The 22,812-nt window shown below is 42.9% G+C and overlaps 2 protein-coding genes across 14 annotated transcripts in view; one reads left to right on the top strand and one right to left on the bottom strand.

The window, feature by feature from the left end:
• acbd5a (acyl-CoA binding domain containing 5a) overlaps positions 1–5,093 on the bottom strand; it is an 11,274-nt gene extending 6,181 nt beyond the window's left edge. Inside the window, exons 1-9 of one of the 4 annotated variants that reach the window (XR_009767347.1) lie at positions 4,539–5,093; positions 4,199–4,310; positions 3,723–3,843; positions 2,961–3,033; positions 2,776–2,893; positions 1,744–1,776; positions 807–980; positions 589–741; positions 1–36 (exon numbers count right to left, since the gene is read on the bottom strand). The exon at positions 1–36 is cut by the window's left edge and continues 59 nt beyond it. Coding sequence is in view for 3 of the 4 variants with exons in the window: in XM_061665949.1 (XP_061521933.1) it covers positions 1–36; positions 589–741; positions 807–980; positions 1,744–1,776; positions 2,776–2,893; positions 2,961–3,033; positions 3,723–3,843; positions 4,199–4,298 (808 nt within the window). In the remaining variant the exon portion in view is untranslated. Of the gene's footprint in view, positions 37–588; positions 742–806; positions 981–1,743; positions 1,777–2,775; positions 2,894–2,960; positions 3,034–3,722; positions 3,844–4,198; positions 4,311–4,538 lie in introns of those variants that run through there. The other 3 variants (XM_061665949.1, XM_061665950.1, XM_061665951.1) reach the window with 3 other exon arrangements.
• Positions 4,947–22,812, top strand: part of abi1a (abl-interactor 1a) — a 40,041-nt gene continuing 22,175 nt past the window's right edge. Inside the window, exons 1-2 of one of the 10 annotated variants that reach the window (XM_061665941.1) lie at positions 4,947–5,362; positions 22,512–22,679. In XM_061665941.1, coding sequence (XP_061521925.1) covers positions 5,246–5,362; positions 22,512–22,679 — 285 coding nt within the window. In that variant the 5' untranslated portion in view covers positions 4,947–5,245. The remainder of the gene's footprint in view (positions 5,363–22,511; positions 22,680–22,812) is intronic. The other 9 variants (XM_061665938.1, XM_061665943.1, XM_061665940.1 and 6 more) reach the window with 9 other exon arrangements.

The raw sequence follows: 22,812 nt of genomic DNA, 5'->3' as shown, positions 1-22,812 counted from the left end.
CGAGCTGGGCGGGGCCCGTCACATCCTTGCTGCCGTCTGAGGAGCGGGAGGGGTAAGAAGAGTCAACACAGAAAGGTCACAGTCCACCTCATGTGGTAAAAAGATTACCAATTAAACGAGAAGAGCCTCGGTTGGTGTGAAAAATGCCACCATTAAAATAAAGCTGTGGTCACATGGGAATGCCAGCGGAAGATTCACCAAGTTTTCTGGACAACATAAAAATTATTCGCTGAAAAACGCACATATTTGCTTATTTGTGTGCTTATTCTGTTATCCCATCTGCAATGCTCCTTGCAGGTGTAAATAATCGGTCGCTACTTCGTGGATTTCGTCTATTGTGGGTGGTTTCTGGAACGTAACCCCTGCAATAAACAAGGGATTACTGTACTCCCTTTCTGTTCATACAGAGCTCTGGCGCTATCTTGTGGCATCTTAAGGCTTTTAAGAAAGAGCACAAAAACTGCAAATAGGTTAGATTTTTGGCAAAAATTTGACGCTAGGTTGCTCGGAACAAAAACGCAGATTGGTGAATTTGCGCCAATATGCAGGAGTTCAGCGAACACGCTTTTCTTCCGGTAGCGTCCTTACCGTCGTGGTGGCCGTTGAGCAGAAGCTGAGCGCCCGGCGCGTCCTGAGGGACGAGCGAGTGTTCGCCGTTGGTCAAACGCGCCACGTTGTTGGCCACCTTTTCGTTCTGAGCCGTGCGCGACCTCGGCGACGCTTTCTTCTTTGGCTGCGAGGCTGCAAATAAACCTGATCAGTGACAAAGTAAACAATCATTTATCAGGTAGCTTGAACCGAATTACCTTTCTTGACCTCCTCCTCGTCTTCTTCCTGCGAGTCTTTGCCGGACGTTTCCTTGCGGTCGTCGGGCGTGGGCTCGGCGGGCCGGGTCTCCAGCGTTCCGTTCATTTCCATGGTCCTGACGACGCTCTTGGCCACGCTCCTCGACAACACGACGCTCGGAGTCGAGCCGAAGCCTGTCGGCCGCACAACGGAACATCTTCAACGCCGGCGGAATGCTTTCTGGCAAGCTAATCACGCCACAATACTTTTCACGGTGGTCGTGAATTAGCAACAATGGTGGCTACTACAGTGCAACCTCCAAAGTCCAACACACCCGACTTTGTAGTTAGGAATTTGAAATTAAAGTATGTCCTTAAAGTTACGCAAAATAGCCGTCTTTCTTTTTGCGACGCAAGCCGCCTCAACAAGAGGTTTTTTGAATGGAGTGGGCAAAGTACGAACCACTCCATTCTTCAAGCTGACTCACTGAACAGTTACATTAACAACAGTCCTGTTTGTTGCCTTAGTTACCGTTTTTATATTGTCTCAATAAATAATTGCCTCTCTTATTTTATTGTTCAAAATTAAATTAAACGTATTGGTAAAACAAACAATTTTACACATTTTACTTCACAAAATAAACAAATAATTGACTTAATTATTTTTTTTATTTAACCATTATGTATCCAGGTAAGCAATTGAGAGCAAATTTTCATTTGCAATGCCGACCTGGAAAAATGATTAATAATAAAGAATACAATGAAAAAACTAATGATTTATTTTATTACTTTTTGGGCTGTGGGGTCCGATCTGAAGAGGTTCCACTGTGTGCGCGTCAAGCGACAAAAGCACAAAACAACCCAAGCTACAAAGTCTGCACCGCTATCTAGCACGTGTGGCTAACTGGCCTAGCGGCTATTCGGCTAAAAACACCGCAGTCAGGTCACGTGTACTTGCCTTCCAGCTGCCTAGCAAACTGCGTCAAACGGGCTATGTGTGACAGGAGACAAATTGTAAAAAAAGAATAAAAAATAAATAAAAATAATAAAAAAAGAGACAAAATGACATGGAAGGACTGTAATGCAGTCATGCACTATAAAATTTTGCACCCCCGCAATAACGCAGATTAGTAAGTGATTGTTGTTGTTTTTTTTAATAGGTGCTTACATACATGAATTTAGAGTTGTGCACCTTTAGTGTAGTACCATATTGTGCCACAACACACCGGACAGCATTCAGTGAGTAAAAAGAGGCGGCAAAGGTCCCCAGCTAAACTCCATAATAGAATTACCGTAACATCTAGGCTAATTTACTTAGCCCGTCGATTGTGTTAGCATTAAGATAGCTGACTTTCTCTAGAGCAAACTATAATACTGGTACAACGTTGTGGTGTTTAAAAACACAATATTTAATTATCTTTTGTTTTATGTGTCAGTTTTACAATAAACCTTAACTGGAAGTTACAAACAGGTTTCAGCAATCACAGTTTATGTCTAATATGGAGAACAGAAGTGTCGACATTTCCTCAAAGTGATATAATATAATAATCTCCTATTGCTTGAGAGCAAGAGAGAACAGGTGCTATGGAATTCTTTAAAAAGTGTATTTTAACAAGTTAAAATGTTTAATGATTATGGGACGGGTACAACTATCACAAAAAGCGTAATTAGCTTAGTCATGTTTAACTAACTGTCACAATATATATAATTTTTTAAATAGCAATTTGCGTGCTAAAAGTTGTGTTTTTTAATTTATGTCTGTATAGATTCTCAGTCATCCAGGTTAACGTTGAACTGAGGCCTCTATAGGCTTGTTTGTTATATTTGTTCTTGTACTCCTAAAACATACACAAATGACTTGTTATTACGCGAGTGGAAAGTTTTATTTGTATGGTCTGTATATTGCTGCTGTTCACCTATCACGGGTGTGTGTAGAAAGTACCCCAGCGATAAACGGGAGTTCACTGCTTTTCACACGGAGAAGCCCAACCTGTGCTGAGGTCTGATATCTGCGTGATTTTTTTCTTCTCGTCCACCAGTTCGTAAAAGGGTCCGAGGATCCGCAGGAGCTCCTCCACCTCGCCCGTCATGGGCATGCCCTCCAGAATCTACACGCACAAATCCGTAATTCACTTCAATGAGTGCCAAAAGGCCACTTTAAAGAAGAAAACATACCAGCTTCATTTCGTCAACGTAGGCCGCCATCGCTTCTTCTTTTGTCATTTCACCCAGAGAGTTCCATGCATTCCTAATTGGTTCAAGCACACAAAATCAAAGCTTTCATTTCATCATCTTGATATGTGCTATGACAAAGTGAACGTTCATTGTGGGTTGGCTCTGTTTAGTTTTTGGCCAACCCATTCCCTATGGCCGCCAGCGCTCCCAAAATAAGTTTCCCGAGAGCCTTGTCGAACTTCCTCCTCTGCGAATGTCAAGGGACGGCGGGAGAAAGTGTGGGGAAGAGTGGCGTTTTCAATTTGTTTTGCAGCTCCCGCCGGAAAGATCACCAAGCTGGAACTGTGGCCAACGAGTCCACAAGTCGACAAACTCGAGCGGCGAGTGAACGTGGGTCATTTGAGGGCAGAGAGCAACGTGATGTGCAAAGTACGCAAGCCTGTTTGCTGGTAGAAATCTATCTGTGCCCTCAGATTCTGGATTGCAGTTACTAACAATGAATTTCTTAAACCATCAAAATATTCAAAGACTGTGTTCTATTCTGTGTTAGTAATTCAAATTCAGAATCTGATGGCACATATGTACTTCCATACTGGTGGAGTTCCTGAAAGCTACACAAATGCAATATTATGACGATAAGTCTTGCCGCGTACATATGCACTCGTAATAAAGCACAATTAATTAAAGAGAGGTCTATTCTGTGCAGTTTTGTTGTCTGATTATACCATAACGTTGTGTATACTTAATAAAGTGACAGTTGACCATTTAGCTTTGCCGACGGCATCCCAGAATCCCGGCCGGGCGATGTTGCACTTGCCAACAGTGGCTTGCTTGTAGTAACTGTAAAACTTGAGCATCATGTCGTTGGACGGCTGAAAAGAACCTGCAAAAGAATGTTTTAAGATGATTAAAAAAAACACATCTAAATTGTCATATATATTATTTGCATGAAGCATTAGAATATATAATGGCTTTAGATGTGTTGAAAGTAGCATGTGAGGGGGTGAAACTCTCTACAAATGTTTTTATATGGTAGCTGATTTTCACCAATAGGCAATAAACGTAAATTATTGTACATCGAAACAGTGTCGCCCAAGTCTGCTATGCCAAGTGGATTAGGCCTTTTTAAATCCTTGTCGTCGTCAGCGCAGCGGAGTGCAGTGCGTGTTTAAAGCCCGGTTGAACTTGAAACACGATCGACTGGCCTCAACGACCACTTCTGTTTTTGTTGCACTCACCATTCGGTGGCAAACTCTTGATGACTTTGACGGCGGCGTCGAACCGCAGTTGGGTCAAACGCGTCTGCTCGTCCGCACCGAGCGACTGGGCCACCTCCATTGTGACAAGCAGCTACACTCAGACACACAATATTCGTTTAAGTCGTCATTTTATACTCGGGAAAAAAAACAAAATCAAAGCCACGCTTCAAATTGTGGCAAGCTTAACGCTGTTACTGAACCACAGAGGCAACACACCACTTATCTTCTTGGACAAACCGTTAGCAAAACCGTTACTGCTGAATACATTTCACACATTGCAGAAGATTCGAAGGAAAGTCGAGGGACTAATGTCGCTTACCGTAAAAAATGTGACAGCCTATCTGAGTGTCAGAAGGCGAGCAGCCCCTTGCCTTCCACCACCAGACGCCATGAACAACAGTGCAGCGTCAAAGCTGGTACAGGTGCATTCTGGGATTTGGAGTTTCTTTCGGTTTACTTACGACAAACACCCGCGTGAACGGATGAGATTCCTCGCGTACAGCAAAACACAGGTCACCGAACGAAAATAGAAAGAGTCAGAACTATTACAATAGATAGCTGCTTACTATTGTCAATGCATTGGAAATACGTAAAAAATGGTGGGTTATCGCGGGTTTAGCTGACTGTTTTGGTAAGACTACAATTCCCAGCATGCTCCTGTGGGAGTGAGTGTCAGGCTGGTAGTCGAAATAAAGAGAGCTCACTCTGATCGCTTTACTCTTTGCTAACACGAAAGTGAGCATTTTCCTTGTGGTTGTTGTATGTATAAAATAATATTTAGCGGATAAAATGTGACGTTTAAGATTAAATGTCTACGATTGCGTGTGAAATTTGATAGTGTTGAAGCGCGTGGTGACTCGTCTTTGCAAGACAAATCATGACGAGACGATCTTTGTGTCTGAGGCAAGTAGTGGCCCACAATAGCAGGCAAGGGAGGGGCCGGGCCGCTCCCGGGCTGAGGCTGACTCTGTAGCCGCTTCACTCGAAGGGAAGTCGGGCAACGACGCTCGCCGGAGGCATGTAAAGATGGCAGAGCTACAAATGTTGCTCGACGAGGAGATTCCGGCCGGCAAGAGAGCGCTCGTGGAGAGTTACCAGAACCTGACCCGAGTGGCGGACTACTGTGAGAGCAATTATGTGCAGGTAAGCCAAAGCGGAGCTAACTCCTGGCGCCTTTTGTGGCGAAAAAGCTCGGCGTTCGTACCGGAAATTTGGATCACGAAAAGTGGCTGGCCGGGCCCTGTTAACGCTCCACTCACGGGGCGGCTTCCGTTGAGCCGCGGTGGCGATATTTGTGCGTGTTTACACGGAGGGTGTGTCTACTGTTCACCCCTTTCAATCCAAATTCGCCGTGTCGGTTGGAAACTGGCGATACCCAGAGGCCCGTTTTACAGCGGGTCAGTGAACGCGTCTCAGCTGTTGATTTGCTTCTTATTTCGCGAGGAGGCCCTCAAAGAAGTCATATAATCCCACATTTACTCGCCACACTGCCAGTAGAAGCATTTCCGGACACTATTAACACCAGACGGGCCACAAAAACAGTGCTTGAGGCGGGCAAGCGTTAGTTGCCCCAAGTAAACTCGAATATGAGACTTGTGTTGTTGTTGCAGTAGCAGCATTATTTCCAGTCCATTAGCTCGTTTATGATGAGCCACGTTGTTTAAAAAGTGCGCGTGGTCATGTGTGGAATGTGCTGTTTTATGGAGCGACAATTCATCTGCAGACTTGAGGAATGTGCAGCCATTGTAGCTTGCTGCTATTGATTGATTGATTTTTTTTCTCGTCTCCTTCAACAAACTTCTTGATGGCTTTCCTCTCTGCTTGCTGCACATCTGTCCTTTAGTTTGACTCATCATTTGTTTTGGGTCGCGTTGCTTTTGGGGCCATTTGGTGCACGAGTGACACTCTTTTGGATTGATTTGATTGGTTTTTTTAACTGACAGCTTTGTTGAGTGAGAAAATACGAGCAGGAAAAAGAGGAAGGAGCTATCGGCCAGGGAGGGTGTGTCTGTTCCAGCTGCACCCCCCCAGGATTCCCTGTAATTTCGTTTTCTTCCGAGGCCTGTTCGCTGTGAGGAGCAAGGGTGCCAATTCCAGCGTCACATGGAGCTAAAGTGCCTGCTCGCCGTCTTCTATGGGAACATTTTTTGTTTGTTTGTTTGTTTGTAAGGGCTCGACAAAAAGTCATAATTTGCCAAATTGAACTAAAGGAGAACTTCAACCCTTTAAAGGATCGGATTCACCCCAGCATGCTGTTTTGTTTGTATTTCAACTGACTAGTGGTTCAAAAAATATACCTGTATTTAATGTAAGCCACTGTACACATAGTACACATAGTTAGAACACAAACACTGAACTTGAATATAGGGATAAACAGCAATCATATAAGGATTAAATAAAAAATGTATGGCACGTTGGAGTTAAATAAAAATCAGAATGTTAAAACAAACAGTTCTTAAAGATTAAATGCAAATGTATTGTACTGTACTTGAACTTTAAATACAACCGAACTGTACTTGAAGAGTAAAATACTCGATTCAGGCTCAATACAAATGAGCTGCAAGCATCATTCTAATGTGTTTGATTGTATTTAAAAAAAAAAAAATCAGGCATCTGCATCTTGCACTGCTAAACTGGAATTGTACTTGCACAATAACGTCTTTACGTGTACATTCTATTTGTATTTATGAATTTAGTGATTCTTTCGCGTGTGACAAGCGGTACTCGTACCATACGTTGAGAATCGCTGCAATCGAGCGTTTCGTGTCTGTAAACAATCGGCACCGGGATACGTCCAGGTGGCAGAAAGTGACTGACAAAGTCAAACCATGACAAAAACTTGTCAATACCATACTGACGATATTAAAAGAAAAATCATGAATTGAGATTTGTAATTTAATTTGTCTTTTAATAACCCAAGCAAACAATCCAAAGATAAAGTGAGACACGTAGCGATAATTGTTGAGTTGTATTTTTCCAGAAATGTCATGTTTTCTCGAGACTGTACGCCACTCACGCACTTAGTCCTGTTTTACATTTTTTTATCTGTTGAATGGAACAAACAGGAAAGCCGTCGAGGAAAAAAGCCGCCGATTAACATGCACTTGTGCCGGATCCGTTATTATGAGACTTCCTGAGGAAACGCAAGTCATGCGCCTAAGACAGAAATATGTCAAAATCACCGATCGTCGCGTCCTTTTTATGCTCGCTTTTCGACATCTATTTGAGCACCATCCGTGACACGCCGAGGGACTGTAGAAGAGGAGGAGGAGGGAGGTACGGCGTTGTGAAGTGTTGCAGTGACAAGCCCTTCAAGCTGAGACGTGTCGGTGTTTCAATGTGTGTCTGAAATTAACAGGGGGCTTATGAAAAGTGCACTTTTTTTTTGTCCAACGCTTCACACGGCAAGCTGAGGACTTTAACAGCATAAAACAAAAAAAAAGCCGAAGCTTGAACACGCCACGGCAATTTGCAAAATGGCGTCAACAAGAGTGGCAAAATTCCAGGAATTTTCAAAGTTGGAAACTTTCCACTACTCTCAAAACGTTAGGGGTGTTGGGCTTTGGGGTGAAATTTCAGGAGGAAGCTAAAACGTTTTCCAACCTTTACAAGTGAACTCAACTCGGGCAAAATTCACAACTTGTTCGATCAATTAATTAACCGATACGTTTCCTGGTTGAATTCCAATTGGTATTTAAACGGTTGTCTTCATGCTGTTGACATTTTGACATCTGTCATTTTTACAGAGTCTGAATATTAAGAAATTAGTTGTAATTGTATGAGAATAGTTCCAATATGAGGAGGACAAAATTCTGAATTGACAAAAAAAAGTAATGCAAAACTAAAGTTGTAAAGTGTGACAAAAAGGTTGTAATTGAGAATAAAGTTGTAATATGAGAGTATATTACATGGGAAAAAAACGGAATATTATGAACAAAATTACAATCACAATATTATGAGAGAAAAATTTCAAGAGGGGGGAAAAGTGTTGGAGAACAAAAGACTTATGCTGAAAAAAGTTTTAATATTACAAAATGTGAATATTATGAGGGGGAAAAAGGTTGAGATGGTGAGTGACACCAAGATCTAACAATTGATCAGCAGTACGAGGCTTCAAACAAGAATTGGCCTCTCAGCTGACCTTCATTTGATGTTCTACAAGCTTGTGAATGCACAACTTGCTGCAAAACTCACTCTCATTTCGAGGCTTCAAACAGGAATGTTCTGAGCGGGACCTGGCCGCTGATCTTGTGCTGTCAGCAGCAGCTTGCAAACTGGAAGAGTAACAGAAAGGCATACAAGTGGGACCTTCTGAAACAGAAAACAAAACAAAAAACACCTGTTGTGATTTTGCTTGATCAGCTCCTTATTGTCGAACGGCAAGTTGTGCAAAGAGTACGGAAGCATTGAATAGTTCAAGATTTAAAAGTTTCGACAAGGTCAAATGAAGTTCATCTGGGTTCACCTGAAATCCTCGTATCACTACACTTTTGGGAGTAGTTTAAGAGGAATGGATGGGAATCCGCTATATGCGCAACCTACTTCTGCATTCACAAAAGCAGATGAAAGCCGGCGTGGGTAAATGGCGCAATAGGACTCGGGCAAAGCACCCACAGGAACTTGAAACGTCTTTTGAAACATAAGATGTCACCACAGTGCCACCAAAGATGACAGTATCCAATGCTTAGGCCTTGTTCTTGTTTACATATATCATATTTGTATAAATAAATCATATACATGTTGTTAACATTTGTCCGAAGATACCAGCCAGAAAGAAAGCAAAATTTTGGCATCAGTCACGTCATCAAACTGTATTTATACTCGTTAGCACGGATCCTGTACACAGGAAGTTGGGTAACCTGTTTTCCGGGTGTGGCTGCGTGACGTTCCGCATATGGTGGAGTAATGGAAAATGACGAGAATAAATGGGATTTACTCAGGGGTTTATCAAATTGAAAGGTGGCTCTTCATGAGGAACTTGAATCCACTTGGTGAAAACGTGTAATTTCGACTAAAACACGTGCAGTTGAATATGAAGAGCCCATAGCCCATTTGCTGAACGAGTTCAACAAAAATACAGACGCTAGGCTTGACAAGCTTGAGGGAAGATCAAGATACTTTTGTTTTTATTTATTTGCATGTTGAATGGAGGGAGAGAGGCTCTTTTTATTTACATTTTCAATGGCACTTAGTTGCTCTTTTTGAAAAGGGAATGCATTTTTGTGAATTTGTAATGGTTCTTTTATATTTAACTCAACATGATTCTTGTTTTTGTTCTTTAGTGAAAGCATTGATTGTTCAATAACATTTTAAAAACTTGATAAAGTTGTACTTACAAATAAATATGTTGAAATGTAAGGCTTTTTAATTTTATTATTTTGCATGGAAGACCGCTTATGGCAAAACACAATATTTATTTATCCTTCAAAATGATAGCTTTCTATTAAATTAGCTTAATTCCCATAAATTTCCATCATTTCCATGGACAGTTTGCAATTTGGAATTTTCTATAATTCCCCAGTTTAACTTCCCATGGAAATTTACCACAAACTTTCCAGAAAGAGACAAAAATTCCAATGAAATGACAAAAATGATAATTAAAAAAATCACGATCTTAGAAAAACACAATTGTAAGTCTCAACTTCCCCACACAGACAAAAAAATGCAACAATCTGACAACAGAAGAAGCATCTAAGAACTCTTTTCTCATTAAGAATACAGTATGCTTATTTTCATACGCAACTTCAAACATCAAAAGCGTTTCTGGTAAAATTCCAACTTTATTGTCAAAGTATATTTGTTGTTGCGTGTGGCCCTTGCAGTCCTTGTACCACATGTTCCAGCTAAGTGTGTGGCTTCCAAAAGTCATCCGGCAAAGGTTAATAAGTTAGAGGCAAAGCTGACTTCTCCTTTTGTTACACGCCGAAGGAGTTTATAATTGGCTCCACCAAGTTCTTGAAGGTCACACAGGCCTTCTGGCCTGGCAGTCTGCCGCCATCATATTTCTTCCTCCGGGTGTGCTTTTCCTTCACATTCCTGTTGTTAGCTCGTTAAACCCGCGGTTGTTGTTGTTGTTTGTTAGCATATTCCTCTTTGACCATTTGCTTGCTGCTCTCAGAAACACAGAATACAGCACTGAGGCAAATTAACATTTGTAAACAGTGATCCCCTTTAAAAAATCAGGTGCTTAGTTTCATCCCCATTTCAGTCACAGTATATTTTATTGGTACATTTGTCCTGGCTGTGAAATTGCACTAGAACGCACCACGAAAAAGAAGTGCGACACAGTAACTCTCCATTACAGCAGGTGGCATTAGTTTGAATTTGTCATTCAAACAAAGCAGCATGCAGACGCATGGCTGGCATGCAGACCTAGACTGTTTCCAACTCTATCTGCTAATCAAAGTATCAGGAAATATTTTGCATTGGAATGGGAAAATGAGAAGAATTTGTTGGGATTTGCTCGACCTGAGCCTCGATCCGTGCGATGCGGCGAAGTACGAGCCCAAGTAGCGAGCAGTCGGGGCGAAAGTCATCGGTATTCCTAATGAGCTTCGGGATGTCAGACGTTTACATCAATCCGAGATCGACAGCTGCCCGGCCGAGATTACGGTTGGTGGCGATCAGCGTCTCCGCATGGCCAAGAGCCTCGTGTGATCGGCTAACCCTCCGGCTGGATTTACGGCGCTCTTAATGCCGCTGTCCACGCGCGTTTGACCTTGAGTCTTTTCAGGAAGGCATTCGTTTCGTGTCAGGAATTTGGCATTTGTCAAAAGCTGTTGTGTTTTAAAAAACAACAATTCATGCATGTTCTGTTCCCAAATGTTTCTTTTCCGGTTATCTCTGGGAGCCCCAGTCCGAGCCCCTCAACGGCACTTCAACAACTTCAGATGGATAATGGGCATTCCTGAGATGTCCTTGCAGTCGGGCCCTCTATACATGTGTGCGAAGACAAGTGTGGAAACGCGGGATTGTGTTGACGCCAAAGCAACGCTCAACAATTTGTGTGTGTTTGAATACACTGGCCTCAGCTGACACAACAAGTGTGGGGGGAAAACGCGTACCTCGGAGTTTCGACGTGCTGTCTGAGGGATGTCACTGCGTCACGAGGTCCGTTTCCTCTTTCTGCTCAGTCATCTGGGTGGAGACTCTTGGACACTTCGGCTCCCTCGAGAGGAAGTCCAAACCTTTCCTCCTCGCCGCCGGGCCAGAGATGATGGTTTCCCTTTGAAGGCCGTCATCTTGATTGGAACTACAATGAAACTCCCATTAATCACGGGGGATATGTTCCAAAGCCGCCTAAATAAAAGGTTTAAATAGTTTTAGCCTTCCCACACGCTTTGAACACAATTATCCCTCCCAGTTGAAGTTTACTATAGAACTGACACATAAAAGAAAATGTAACATTGTATATTTCAATACCAAAATGTGAAACCAAACCATGTCATTTCATCGAAGAAACGTCTGCTGTGTTAATGCTAACTTATAATGCGAAACAGCATGAACGGACCAAATGAAATTAGCATAGATGTTACGCTAACTGTAAACCTTCAAACAAATGCCACCGTAACACACATGGAGCAGCAACACATGCAAACATCGCATACAACAATAGTCACAGGCAAATATTCTTTCTTGCTTTTAATTATGCCCCATGTCTTGTGCTGCCCGGCATGTTGTGGCACAACGTGGTACTACACTGAAGGCACTCTTAAATGTGAAGGCCCTCTTAAATTTGCCTGTATACTGTAAAAAGAAAAAAAAAATTTTTTGAATCTCCTATTTATTGGGGATGCAAAATATACACCACGATATTATGGCCGTTCACGATCTTTTAAGATACACATTTGCTGTACCTGCGAGAGTTTGCAGACTCCAAACTTGAATGCGTTCTTCTTGCCGTTGAATTAGATTCTCATCCTGCCGACCTCCGCTCCCAGCGACAGTTTTATTGGGATCGTACGCACATTCCTCACATTCCTCGATTCTTTTCCCTCTTCAAACCAGTCGAGGCGGTGACAGCCGGGACGCTCCGCAACGTCTTTGTTTACTCTGAAATAAAAGATTAAGTACCCTGGGAGCGCTAAAAAGCACCACAAGACTCGCTCGGCGCTCGACTTTGTGAGTGGAGTTGATTCAGCGACCGTGACGCCTCCAGATGCATGTCCTGAAACTTACGTGGGAAGTTAACCTGTAGAGTTTGGGAACTAATAAGCATAAATAAACTGGTTTTGTCAGAATGCAAAATAATACAATTAAAAGGATGCAATTTCAACGGATTTATTACATAAAACTTACAAGTAAAACTTAGTTTGTAATATTTTATTGAAAAATCCATTTTTTTGTTTCCATAAAAAAAAATGTTGAGTTAAATAGAGCTCATTCCCCCAATCCAACCCATTGAAAAATGCACCCCGTCCAAAAGTCCCATTCTAAATGTTCAATGAAAAGAGCTCATCTCCTTCCAAAAGTCCCAGTTCGACTTGCAAAAAAATCCCTTTCCCTCAAGATTCTCAAGCTGAGCCACTGCATTTTTTTCCCCAATTCTCTTTTTATTGCAATTAAACATGGTTCACGTTTACTAACATTGATTTCATCATTTGCATCCACTGATCCGTGTATTACCGTTGAATCTCCACAGGATATCCACGTCTACATACTGTATTAATAGTACAGAGATGAAGATAATGATTGCTCCTTCCACCGTATTGTAAGACAATCTGTTATGCCATCTAAATTCCCGAGAACAAAAATCCTGGGGTGAATCTTTATGATATCAAAAAACTAAACTTTAAAAATGAAAAAGAGAGGGGCAGAATTTATAACAAAAGGATTATGCAATTTGGCATTTGATGAAAGTTGGTTGTACTCGCGTAACATCCCAGAGCAATCTTTGCCAGGTTTTCAGAAAGGCACTTTGTTGTAGTTTTATGGCAAGTGTAATACTTTTCATCTTAAAAATGTCACAGAGAATGTCAATCCATTTACCTGCCCTAGGTTTTTCCAATTTAACCAACTCCTTGTCATGGCTTTACTATAGCAAGCAGTAGGAATCTGAAATAGATCATTATAAGTGGAAAAAGATGCTGTGAAATAAATTTAAATGGAGTATCTGTTAGACCTCATGCCAAAAAGATAACAAATACTGTTACTAAACAAGATCAAAATCTGTGAAAATTATTTCCTCTGCATTTTTAAAAACATTTTCAGGCAATGGGATCTTCACAGTTAAATGTGAAATACCAGAATCAGAATCATCTTTATTTTCCAAGTATGTCCAAAACACACAAGGAATTTGTCTCCGGTCGTTGGAGCCGCTCTAGTACAACAGACAGTCAATTTACAGAACACTTTGGAGACATAAAGATATTGGAAAAAAAACAATTGTGCAAAAAGATGCAGAGTCCTCTCGCACTTAGAGCAGTTCGAATGACTAATATTGCAATAGTCCGGTGCAATGACCATTGTGCAAAGGGCGCTGAGACTTCAAGGAGTGTATGCGGTTTAAAGTGACGAGTAGTACAATCATCTGGGACAATGTTGGTTGTGCAAATGTTACAGATACTCCTCAATCAGTGTGCAAATGGAGCAGATGCTACTCTGGCATGAGTGGCCAGTATATGCAAATAGTGCAGCATGGCGAGACAACTACAGTGAGTGCACGAGTCATACATAATTGGCCCCACAGAAATGTGACAACGAACTCAAGTCAAAAAATTGCCAGCTTATTGTAATGGAATTATAGTTTAGGTGTTTAAGAAGTTGATCGCAAGAGGGAAGAAGCTGTTGGAATGTCTACTAGTTATAGTTTGCATTGATCGGTAGTGCCTACCCGAGGGAAGGAGCTGGAAGAGCTGGTGACCCGGGTGCGGAGGGTCCGAGAGGATTTTGCACGCCCTTGTCTTAGTTCTGGCAGCGTGCAAGTCCTCAATGGTGGGTAGGGGGGTACCAACAATACTTTTAGCAGTTTTGATTGTCCGTTGCAGTCGGAGTTTGTCCTTTTTTGTAGCAGCACCAAACCAGACTGTGATGGAAGAACACAGGACTGATTCGATGACCGCTGTGTAGAACTGTCTCAGCAGCTCCGGTGGCAGGCCGTGCTTTCTCAGATGCCGCAGGAAGTACATCCTCTGCTGGGCCTTTTTGAGGACGGAGGTGATGTTGGTCGCCCACTTCAGGTCCTGAGAGATTGTAATTCCCAGGAACTTTAAGGTCTCGACGGTTGACACAAGGCAGCTGGACAACGTGAGGGGCAGCTGTGGCGAAGGATGCCTCCTGAAGTCCACGATCATCTCTACAGTCTTGAGCGTGTTCAGCTCCAGGTTGTGTCGGCCGCTTTCTGTCGATATGCAGACTCGTCACCGTCCTTGATGAGGCCGATGACAGTGGTGTCATCTGCAAACTTCAGGAGTTTGACAGTCTGGTTCGCTGAGGTGCAGTCGTTCGTGTAGAGAGAGAAGAGCAGCGGAGAGAGGACACAACCTTGGGGCGTCCCAGTGCTGATGCTGCGTGTGGATGAGGTGGCCTCCCCCAGCCTGACCTGCTGTGTCCTGCCCGTCAGCTGTAAATCCACTGGCAGATGGCAGGTGAGACGCTGAGCTGGAGAAGCTTGGTTGAAAGGAGTTCAGGGATGATGGTGTTGAACGCTGAGTTGAAGTCCACGAACAGGATCCTCGCTTAGGTCCCTACACTGTCGAGGTGTTCTAGGATGAAGTGCAGTCCCATGTTGACTGCATCATCCGCAGACCTGTTCGCTTGGTAGGCAAACTGCAGGGGGTCCAGCAGGGGACCTGTGACACTCTTGTGGTGGTCCAGCATGAGACGTTCAAAGGACTTCATGACCACAGATGTCAAAGCGACAGGCCTGTAGTCATTCAGACCCGAGATTGCAGGTTTCTGGAATGATGGTGGAGCGTTTGAAACAGGATGGAACTTCGCACATTTCCAAAGATCTGTTGAAGATCTGAGTGAAGACTGGAGCGAGGTGGTCCGCGCAGACTTTGAGGTAGGATGGGGACACATGGTCCGGGCCTGCCGCTTTGTTAATCTTCTGTTGTTTGAAGATGCGTCTCACATCCTGTTCATGGATGGTTAACGCAGAAGTCAGAGGTGTGGTTGTGGTCGCGGGTGCGGCCGGGTGGGTGTGTGGTGTGAAACTGTCCTTTTCAAATCTGCAGTAGAAGGTATTCAAGTCGTTGGCTAGTGTGCTATTGTTCTCAGCTTGGGGGGATCGTCGCTTGTAATTAGTCAGCGATTGGAATGCATGCCAGACTGATATAGAGTCGTTTGCGCTAAACGGTTTTTCCAACTTTGCTGCATAGATCCTCTTTGCAATGTTAATTTCTTTAGTCAGCTGGTTTCTAGCTCGATTATACAGGGCCCTGTCCCCGCTCTGATATGCGTCCTCCTTAGCTTGGCGGAGCTGCTTAAGTTTAGCAGTGAACCACGGCTTGTTGTTGTTGAATGTGCGAAATGATTTTGTTGGTACACAAACCTCTTCACAGAAACTGATATAGGATGTGACAGTGTCCGTATATTCATCCAGGCTGCCAGCTGAATTTTCAAAGACACTCCAGTCTGTGCAGTCTAAACTGCTTTGAAGTTCCATCTTGGCTTCATTGGTCCACTTTTTGACTGTTTTCACTGTAGGCTTCGCACATTTAAGTTCTTGCCTGTACGTCGGTATTAAGTGAATTAAGCAGTGATCAGACGAGCCCAGGGCTGCACGAGGTATAGCACGGTATGCGTTTTTTACCATCGTGTAGCAGTGGTCTAAAGTATTATTTTCCCTGGTAGGACAGTCGATGTACTGCTTGTATTTAGGGAGTTTGTGGTTGAGTTTAGCTTTGTTAAAGTCCCCGAGAATAATGAGGGGTGAGTCCGGGTGTTTTTTTTCAAGATGGTTGAGATGGTCAAGATGGTTGAATATGGTTGAACAACCATATTTATTATCAATATGGTTGTTTAGTTTATTACCGTTAATGTAATTCTTGGAATTTTACAATACGAGTCACCTCCATTGTTGAGCCTACCAAAATGAACCCAATAAAGCAATTTAGAGCTGAAAACAAAACCAATATAGCACTTTGTTTGTTCCTCGTCTTAGAACGCAGAAGGGTGTCACCGGCCAGGTTGGATCAGACGTCGTTTAATTATGGCCGTGTGATTAACACGAAACCCATGCGGTAACCTCAAAGTGAAAATCTCTGGAATCATCCTCCTGACTTTTCCTCCATTTATTCCAGTCTCATTAGACATAATTGACAGCTGGGGATAAGAAATCCTTGCACTATCATCTTGTAGTTTGTGGAAAACTAATTTTTCTTTTTTTGTGAGTGTTGAAAGAGTCAAGCATAGAAATTCTGGAAGAAAAAGGCTGTTTAGCATACGTGAGCTATTATTTCTACAAGTACAAACTGATTTTATAGACAGAAAAGCAATGATGCCATGAAATTACCAATCATATTCCTATTGTCACATTTGAGTGGTATATACTGATTGTCATGAACCAGGGTTTAAGTTCTTAATTCATAGCTCTTTTTTTCGCATATTTTTGTCTGATTGTTTGCGATCTTTTGTGGTTTTTCCTTATTTAGGCTGAATTAATATTTTACACTGGAAATTACTTTGAAGCGGTATTTTTTAGGACACCGCTACTGATGAGCGTGGTCGTCAACTTGTACGACAGAAGAGGCGTTGACCCATTTGCGACGTGCAGCTGGAAGAGAATAAACATTGTCTGAGTGTGAAATGTAGGCCAGCACTTGTACACGACTGACAAACGGGATTTGAGAGACTCGTGTGCTCGCACTGCTTAAATCTGCTTTTTGCCGGAAATTGGATGGAAATTGGCATCGATGTTATTCTAATTCTAAACCTTCAAACAACTGCCACTTTAACGCACACGGAGCAGCAACACAGCAAACAGAACGTGCAATAATTAAAATCAATTTGCAATATAGCAGGGGTGTGAATGATTAATTGTAATATAGCAGGGCTCACTGTAAAAGTTCCCTTTTCGTCTCACGCTCTGCCTCATCGCATGAGTGACTGTGTGCTTTCCACGCGAGCCCTCCCTCCATGCCGATATCGTTAACACTGGTGCTAACGTTAGCGCCAGCATACCTCGGCGCAGCAGCGCGGGCCGGCCTCCAGGTCAGCGGCTTTTAGTTGCACGGATTGCCAGGGGATTAGTAGCGCTCGGCCCCGGAAGCGACGGTCAGATGGTCGGCGACAAGGCCGCTTTCGTTTTTTGTTGTTGTTGTTGTCTTGTCATGTGACCACCTCACTTCCCGCCTCCTGACCGAACCACGACCACAATTGGTAACCCAGTCAAGTTTATGCAATATGGTCGCCTGTAATATGGATCTGTCTCAATGTTTTGCGGGTTCTTTCCTGGCCCATCCTGATCCCACTTCCTCCTCGGGGGAGGTAATAACGGGTTTCGTAGTCGAGGGCTCTGCAAACGTTTAAGCTTAGGGGCCCACATTTGATTTTCAAAATGGACAGATTTTTTAAATTTAAAATTGGTTGTTTTTATAGTAAAATAATACTGGTTTCCATCCATCCATCCATCCATCCATTTTGCTCGCTGCTGAGGTGTCAATGGCTTGACAAGTAACCGTAAAAAAAGTTCAACTTATACATTATACTGCTGAATAAATGCTTTGCAATAGGATTAGAGTAAACATGAGATAACATATGTACATTTATTCTAACATTTCCCTCCTGTTTATCACATATTTACTCAAATTCTCACAGCACCTTACATCAGTCACTTCTGTTAGATTTTCGACTGTAGGATCATTTTTATGAAAACAAATACATTTACACTCAGAGGCAATGTTAATCTTTATTCATAGTCACCTGGCTCTAGAAACAAATCAGGCAGGTCATAATGGACATCCTTATCATCATCATCATCACTGTCATTATCTTCAGGGTCAGGACCAAGTAAAGGATACATTTGAGCCATTCGGTTCTCCATGGGTGAGATTGCTGTTGTTATCAATGCATTAATGAGAGAACGCAGACAATGAATACAACAACATCCACACAAGGTCAAAATTGCTGCAAAAACATCGATTGATACCAAAATTGAGGACACCACGGCTTTGTATTTTCCAAAGGCATTCATCCAGGCGTTCCACATGGAGGTGTCAACACCAGAGTGTTCCTTCATTTTACCATTAAGGGTTCAGAGTCCCTCGGTGAGACTGCCATCTGTAGCTGTGTTGTTGGGAATTAATGTGCAGCATTGTTCTCTGAACATAGCACATACTCCTCCTCTCTCAGCTAACGACATGTCAACAGCTATCCTGTTTTGGAATGCCATAAGTGATGTGGCTGATAGCTGTTCATGTACAGCTTCAAACCCACTCTGCGTCCAATTGCCCAATTTTTGCACGTTGTAATGGATGTAGTTGATTCTGTCTACGTTTTTGTTGGTTGTACACCACCAACAGATCGAGGACTCAAATCCTGCAGCTATTTGATCTACTAATTTGTACTCACTTGAAACACCACAGGGAACACCAATGAGAAGAGGGAGACGGAGAACGGAAAGAGAATGAAGACAAAATAAGAGAGGAAAAAGAATGTGAAAAGAAGGACAGGAAATGTGTGTATGTTGGATCATTTTGGGCCTGCCAGTCTGCTGCTCTTTTCTGACGGTGCCAATGTTCTGGCATGACAGTGGATAAACTAGCTGTTAATTCTTGTACAGACATAGGATGTGCCGATACCGGTAACAACAAAGTCACTAGGGAACAAAGACCTGTTACATTTTTTGGGCAATTTATCAAATAGTCTAGCATCTCCCCACCACCACCAGATGTCCTCTCTTGGCTACGGATTGAAGTCAATTTCTACCACTATTGATACTGTAAGAACCTGAATTTTATAATCACCTATTACTGTCGAGGTTCCACGCGTGTTCGTTTTCGTGAAAGAGCTACAATTATAACGAGGTGTTAAAAGTCAACCAATTTATACCTGACAGAGGAGTCTATACATTTTACAGAGCTCTGGGTCAGTAGTACGCTTATCCTAGCCTCAGCAGAGACAGCGCAGACTGAACAAAGCTATCTGTTCTTGCCTCTGACTTATACAATGTTTCAAAAAGGAAGTATGAAATTTCTGTCATCTGATTGGTCCAACGTCCACTGACGTCCTCATTGTCCTGCAAAAATATGGCCATTTGCCGCTAGCTTCAGAAGCCGTCTGCAGATGCCGTCTCCACAGTCCGTTTTTTATTGTTCCATTCATCCTTTGCACTAATCCAGCACTTTGAGGGTGGTAAGCACAATGATTCTTGAGATCAATGTGAAACATCACTCATATCTTTTTCACAATTTGGTTAACAAAATGGGCACTGTTATCACTGTATATTTTTTCAGGAATGCCATATCTAGGAATGATATCCTTGCAAAGTGCCTTTCACATGTCAAACATCCATCCATTTTCTGAGCCACTTCTCCTCACTAGGGTCGCGGGCGTGCTGAAGCCTATCCCTGCTGTCATCGGGCAGGAGGCGGGGTACTCCCTGAACTGGTTGCCAGCCAATCGCAGGGCACATCGAAACAAACAACCATTCTCACACACAGTCATGCCTACGGGCAATTTAGAGTCTCCAATTAATGCATGTTTTTGGGATGTGGGAGGAAATCGGAGTGCCCGGAGAAAACCCACGCAGGCACGGGGAGAACATGCAAACTCCACACAGGCGGGGCCGGGGATTGAACCCGGGTCCTCAGAACTGTGAGGCTGACGCTCTAAACAGTCGTCCACCGTGCCACACATGTCAAACATGCCCTAAAAACATTTTTTAATAAGAATTAAAGCCATAAATTTTATAATGTTGATGTATCTGCTCCACCTCAATATAGCAGCCCATTTGTATAGATTGTTTGGTAGGATAGATTTGGTTTTTGGTCATACATAGATGTCATCTTGCTGCACTAAAACTGAGGTCATAAAATGACCTTTGCAATCTACTATCTGGATAAAGGGTTTGCTATAATCTGGCAAGGCTAGTGCCGTGCTTGACACTAAAACTTGTTTTATTTCACAAAAAGCTTTTTCTGCTTCATCAGTCCTTCTCTTGGTAAAAGGTGTCTGTTGACGTTTGTTTGTTTTTCTTATTTTTTCAGCATGGAGGACGTGATTTACATACTCCTCCAAGGTGCCTGTAGGCGGGCCAATGTAGTGTTTAACCCAGCTGCGAATTGCGTCTTTTGAAGCTGCATGGAGAGCATTCTTCAACTGCTGTTGAAATGGCCCATTTACATCTCCATCCTCCTGCAAGCCGCTATGAGTCTTGAATACAGTTATCATTCTTACTCTGTATTCCTCAAAAGGCTCATCATCCATTTGTTTTACTCTTCCTATTTCAGTGTAATTTTCTCTCTGTCTGAAACGCTGGGTTGCTCTGTTAATTAATCCTTGCACCCGGTGTCCCAATTCACGACTATCATGGGCCAAAATCCCATTTGAGTTTCTTGGATTCCATGGTCCTCTAATATTATGCCAATCTGGACCCATGGCTGCCATCCACACTTGTTGGAGTTCTGCACCTTTTAAGTTATATCAGAATCAGAAATCAGAATCATCTTTATTTGCCAAGTATGTCCAAAAAACACACAAAGAATTTGTCTCCGGTAGTTGGAGCCGCTCTAGTACGACAACAGACAGTCAATTGACCGAGAACACTTTTGAGACATAAAGACATTGACAAAAAGCAGTCACTGAAGAATAAAGGGTTGCTAGTTATCTGGTAATGCATTTTTATTTTGACAATTGTGCAAAAAGATGCAGAGTCCTCTAGCACTTAGAGCAGTTCGAAAGACTAATATTGCAATAGTCCGGTGCAATGACCATTGTGTAAAGGGCGCCGAGACTTCAAGGAGTGTATGCAGTGTATGACAAGTAGTGCGATAATCTGGGACAATGTTGATTGTGCAAATGTTGCAGATACTCCTCAATCAGTGTGCAAATAGAGCAGATGCTACTCTTGAATGAGTGGCCAGTATTGGTCAACAACAGTTATGCAAATAGTGCAGCGTGGCGAGACAACTACAGTGAGTGCGCGAGTAATATATAATTGGCCCCACAGAAATGAAACAACAAACTCAAGACAAAAAATTGCCAGCATGTTGTAATGCAATTGTAGGTTAGGTGTTTAAGAAGTTGATTGCAAGAGGGAAGAAGCTGTTGGAATGTCTGCTAGTTTGCATTGATCTGTAGCGCCTACCTGAGGGAAGGAGCCGGAAGAGCCGGTGACCGGGATGTGGAGGGTCCGAGAGGATTTTGCACGCTCTTGTCTTAGTTCTGGCAGCGTGCAAGTCCTCAAGGGTGGGTAGTGGGGTACCGACAATCCTTTCAGCAGTTTTGATTGTCCGTTGCAGTCGGAGTTTGTCCTTTTTTGTAGCAGCACCAAACCAGACTGTGAAGGAAGAACACAGGACTGATTCGATGACCGCTGTGTAGAACTGCCTCAGCAGCTCCTGTGGCAGGCCGTGCTTTCTCAGAAGCCGTAGGAAGTACATCCTCTGCTGGGATTTTGGAGGACGGCGTTGAGGAGGAGGAGTGAGGATAATTAGTTGTCGATTAATGTATTATTTGTTGTCCCGCTACAATTAATGTTCTCTTAAATGTAAATGCTCGGTAGGCCGCATTAACAAACGTAGTGGGCCGTTTGTTCCTTTGCATAGTTGCAATATACAGTTCGCGAATTTGCCTATTGGAATATTGTTTTATTTTTATTTTTTTACCCGTCCTCTGTTATTTGTGGAAAAACTCAAGTTCTTGCTATTTTTGTGATCAGGCCAAAGTCATGTCTAATATAAAAATAGGTCTTCTTGTGGCATGTTTTCACTTTAGTCTCTTTTTTTTTTAAAACAACAATATAGCTATTTGTCTTGTGTAAAGTTCCTTTTTCAGATTTTTTTTGTGTTTGTTTTGTTTTTGTTGTTCTTCCTGCAGCTTTTGTAGTCTCACGTGAAATGTCATCTTCGTTATGTAGATTTTCTCCACACTGCCATCAATTGATTGTGCTTAGGTGGCTCTACTCCAGTTCCTCGTTCTAGCTTTCTTGCTCGCACATCGGTGCCAAGGAACTATGTTGAAGTGAGGGAAAGGGCTTCATTTAGTCTGGCCATAGCCTTGTCTTTTGCCAACCTTCTTGTTACAAACTTGCATCAGTCGTTTCTCTACAAGGGCGGCGGCGTCCGGGCAATCCCGACCCGGATCTTTTCTGAATTCAACGTTTGTTCTCCTTCTGTGTGCCCCGCAGGCCCAGGACAAGAGGAAAGCGCTGGAGGAGACCAAAGCCTTCACCACGCAGTCCCTGGCCAGCGTGGCCTACCAGATCAATGCCTTGGCCAACAACGTGCTGCAGCTGCTGGACATCCAGGCCTCGCAGCTTCGGCGCATGGAGTCGTCCATCAACCACATTTCTCAGGTCATAAAAACGCCGCCACGCTCACCGCTTCTGCTCTCGCTTCTTGAATTGTTCGTTTGAATCACAGCGCGCTATTTTCACGCTTCCCTTTAGAGTACTCAACCAAACCTTGTCATTTCGGATCGGTCAACTC

Source organism: Phycodurus eques, chromosome 21 (genome assembly GCF_024500275.1).
Source record: "Phycodurus eques isolate BA_2022a chromosome 21, UOR_Pequ_1.1, whole genome shotgun sequence".
Taxonomy (NCBI): domain Eukaryota; kingdom Metazoa; phylum Chordata; class Actinopteri; order Syngnathiformes; family Syngnathidae; genus Phycodurus; species Phycodurus eques.
This window is presented reverse-complemented; position numbering and strand designations above follow the sequence as displayed.